The sequence below is a fragment of the Culex pipiens genome, chromosome 3 (assembly GCF_016801865.2).
Source record: "Culex pipiens pallens isolate TS chromosome 3, TS_CPP_V2, whole genome shotgun sequence".
Lineage (NCBI taxonomy): Eukaryota > Metazoa > Arthropoda > Insecta > Diptera > Culicidae > Culex > Culex pipiens.
The window spans coordinates 72,412,237-72,416,164 of record NC_068939.1 but is presented as its reverse complement, the minus strand read 5'-3'; the positions used below and the strand labels follow the sequence as shown (position 1 = coordinate 72,416,164).

At 52.3% G+C, this 3,928-nt stretch overlaps 1 protein-coding gene across 1 annotated transcript; it reads left to right on the top strand.

Annotated features, from left to right (window-relative positions):
* The first annotated feature begins 249 nt into the window (after positions 1-249).
* LOC120416560 (presequence protease, mitochondrial) lies at positions 250-3,622 on the top strand. Its single transcript, XM_039578291.2, has 3 exons — positions 250-390; positions 470-1,361; positions 1,423-3,622. The coding sequence occupies exons 2-3, from the start codon at positions 472-474 to the stop codon at positions 3,569-3,571; spliced, it is 3,039 nt and encodes a 1,012-aa protein (XP_039434225.1). The 5' UTR covers positions 250-390; positions 470-471; the 3' UTR covers positions 3,572-3,622.
* Positions 3,623-3,928: the final 306 nt, after the last annotated feature.

Here is a 3,928-nt window from a genome sequence, read left to right as displayed (position 1 = left end):
GTTATTTTTTTTAGCACTCCCCCAGTCACGACGATCTAGCAGGATTCTAGCAGAGTTCTCACAGAGCTGGATATGCTTACAGCATTCTAGCAAAAATGTTCCACCGTTCTAGCAGGATTCTGGCAGAACCAGCTCTGCTAGAATATTTCGTGACTGGGCCCTTTTGCAAACAAAATCCGATTATGGCATCCATAAAGGCTAAGTAATTGCCAGCTCCTCACTGATTACCGGGTTTGGGACAGAAATGTCAAAACAAATCGCTCGTTTTGTCAAAGCTGTCTAAATCCGAAACGACTAGGAGTTTTCCTGTAATTTTCGCGATTTGTTGTGCAATTTCCACGCCGGTTGAACTTAAAACTTGCATCTAAAGTCGGATTAAGTAAGTTTCAGGTGAGAGAATATGAAACTAGTCTTGAATTACCTGCTTTTTTGAATAAACTCAACAATATACATTACATAACTTGAACAGCAATGCTCCGCCAAACCACAAGCACCCGCCGGCTGCTGCAGCTGGCCCTGGGTCGTCGGACCCACTCGACGATCTCCCAGCCCAAGATCAATCCGGCCGTCCTGAACAGCACGCGGGCCCTGGACCGGTATCGGCCGGGCGAGCGCTACAACGGGTTCGTCTGCACCCGCACCGAGTACATTGCGGACTTTAACATGACGGCGTTCCTGTTCCGGCACGAGGGGACCGGCCTCGAGTATCTGCACATTGACCGGAACGATTCGAACAATGTGTTTTCGGTGAATTTCCGCACGACGCCGTTCGACTCGACGGGGCTGCCGCACATTTTGGAGCACAGCGTGTTGTGCGGGTCGGAGCGGTTTCCGGTGCGGGATCCGTTCTTTAAGATGTTGAACAGGAGTTTGGCGACGTTCATGAACGCGATGACGGGGCCGGACTATACGCTGTATCCGTTTTCGTCGACGAACGAGATTGATTACAGGAATTTGCAGTCGATCTACTTGGACGCGGTGTTCCGGCCGAATTTGAAGTATTTGGACTTTCTGCAGGAGGGTTGGCGGCTGGAGCATAGCAATTTGAGCGATAAGAACTCGGAGTTGGTGTTTAAGGGAGTGGTTTATAATGAGATGAAGGGTGCATTTTCGGAAAACTCGGCGGTGTTTGGACAAAAGTTCTTTAATAAGATTTTGCCGGATCACACGTATGGATATGTTTCGGGCGGGGATCCGCTGGACATTCCGAGCTTGACGCATGAGGATTTGGTTAATTTCCACAAGAAGTACTACCATCCGAGCAACGCTCGAATCTTCAGCTATGGCAACTTCAATCTGGACAAAACGATGGGTTACGTGCACGAGCAATATCTGAGCCAGTTTGATCGGATTGATCCGAGGTGAGTTGTGGGATTTGTTCTGTTTTTTTAGCGATGAACTAATTGATTGATCTTATTACAGTTACAGCGTAATTCCGGCTCAAAAGCGTTGGACGAAGGCGCAGCGTAGTCACATTCAGAGTCGGTTTGACAACATGGGAGCGCCGATCGAGCGCCAGAACCAGATCGCCATCGGCTATCTTATGACGGACATAACCGACGTGTACGAGTCCTTCCTCATGTACATCATGAGCGAACTGCTTGTGAAAGGACCAAACTCGTACTTTTACAAGAGCCTGATTGAGCCAAACATTTCCGGCGGGTACAACCAGCTGACCGGATTCGATCCGAACATTCGCGACACCATGTTCGTCGTTGGTCTGCAGGATCTGGCCACGGACGACTTCGACAAGGTGCAGAAGATTTTCGACCAGACGATCGATCAAGTTATTGAGAAGGGCTTCGACCGGACGCACTTGGAAAGCGTTCTCCACCACATCGAGCTGCACATGAAGCATCAAACGACCAAGTTCGGGCTGGGTTTGCTGTTCAACCTGACGCCGCTGTGGAACCACAACGGAGATCTGCTCAAGTCGCTGAACGTCAGTGCGCTGGTGCAGGAGCTGCGTGACAATCTCGCCCGCGATCCCAAGTACCTGCAGAACAAGGTCGAGTTCTACTTCCGCAACAACAAGCACCGACTCACGATGACCATGTCGCCGGACGAGCTGTACGACAAAAAGTTCAACGACAGCGAGCGGCAAAATTTGAGCGAGAAGGTCGTCAAACTGAACGACGGTGATCGCGAGCGGATCCTGAAGGAAGGCCAAGCGCTGCTGGAATCGCAGAAGGCAGTTCCAAACACGGAAGTGCTGCCCTGCTTGAAGTTTGACGAAATTCGCAAGTCTGCGCAGACAAGCGACATCGAGACGCAGGAGTTTTCAGGCATTCCGACGCAGGTCTGCCGCGTGGACACGAACGGAGTTTCGTACTTTAGGGGGATTTTGGATGCAGCCGTGCTTTCGGACGAACAGAAGCTACTAATTCCGCTGTTCAACAGCGTGATCAACCAGTTCGGAACGAAACAAATCAACTACCGTGAATTTGACCAGCTAATCAGCTCGAAAACGGCCGGAATTCACTTCAGCACTCACCTGGTGGAGAACATTGAAGACTTTGGCAAGTACGAGTTTGGCGTTCTCTTCGGTTCGTACGCGCTCAACCAGAACGTCCCGGAAATGTTCAAAATCATGCAGCAAATCTTCACCGAAATCGACCTCACCGACGTCGGCCGGTTCCAAATGCTGCTGGAGAACTACATGTCCGAGCTGTCCGTTGGAATCGCCCAGTCCGGCCATCTGTACGCCATGCAGAACGCCAACGGCCTCGTCACCGAATCCGGCCGTCTCAAGGAACAACTCATGGGCATCGAACACATTGCATTTATGAAGGAACTCACAAAGTCGAACACTCCCGAGCAAATCCTCGCCAAGATCCGCGCCGTAGCGGAAACCCTCTTCGGCAAAGCCAGCCTGCGATGCGCCCTCAACTACGGCGCCGATTCCGAACCCGCCACCCTCACCGAGTTCCGCCGATTCGTCGAAGCAATCCCAGCGCGAACCTCCCGCCCCTCCACCAACACATCCAACCAACTGGCCTCCTCCTCCCGCCACACCGTCATGAACATCCCAGTCAACTATTGCGCCAAATCGCTCGTAACGGTCCCGTACTCCCACCCCGACTACGCCCCCCTCAAAGTCCTCTCGCGCTACCTCTCGTCCAAGTACCTGCTGCCGGTGGTTCGCGAGCAGAACGGAGCGTACGGCGCCGGTGCCAAGCTCGCCTCCGATGGGTTGTTCAACTTCTTCAGCTATCGCGATCCGAACTCGCGACTCACGCTGGAAACGTTCGACCGGGCTTACCAGTGGACCGCGGATACGCCGATGGACGAGCAGACGCTGTTCGAGGCCAAGCTGGGCGTGCTGCAGCAGTTGGACGTTCCGGTGGCGCCGATTGACCGCGGGATGGACCAGTTCCGGCAGGGCATTAGCGAGCAGCGGTTCGATCGGCACAGGGAAGAGGTGTTGGGTGTTGGTAAGGAGCGGCTGGGTGAGGTCAGTGAGCGGTACTTGAAGCCGGGTGCGGTTGAGGTCGTGGGACGGAGTGTGCTCGGGCCGGAGAATGAAGGGTTGCGGAAGGAGGGTGAGAAGTGGAGTGTGTTTGCGCTGTAAAGGGAGGGAGGTTTGTTGTGGTTTTATGTGTAAATAATAAATGCTTTAATTAATCATTATAAGATGTGTTTTCTGTTATTCGAAAAGCTTTTCTTGACAGTGTTGATGGTCAGTCCGATCTTCGCAGCTGTCGATGTGTTCCGTTTCTTTGCACGCCTGCCCTTCGAACAGCACCCTCAAATGCTATGATGAACAGTAAGTTCGAGAGAGCATCGCCCTGCTTCAATCCATCCAACGTAACGAAAGCTTCAGATGTCTCGTTAGCTATTCGCACGCTTGATTTTGCTCCGTCGAGCGTTGCGCGAATCAGTCTTATTAGCTTCGCCGGAAAGCCGTGTTCTAGCATAATTTTCCAAA

Coding starts and splice junctions, on each gene's coding strand:
- LOC120416560 (XM_039578291.2), top strand. CDS start 472: ATGCTCCGCCAAACCACAAGCACCCGCCGGCTGCTGCAGCTGGCCCTG. Junction 1,362..1,422: donor TTTGATCGGATTGATCCGAG/GTGAGTTGTGGG, acceptor ATCTTATTACAG/TTACAGCGTAATTCCGGCTC.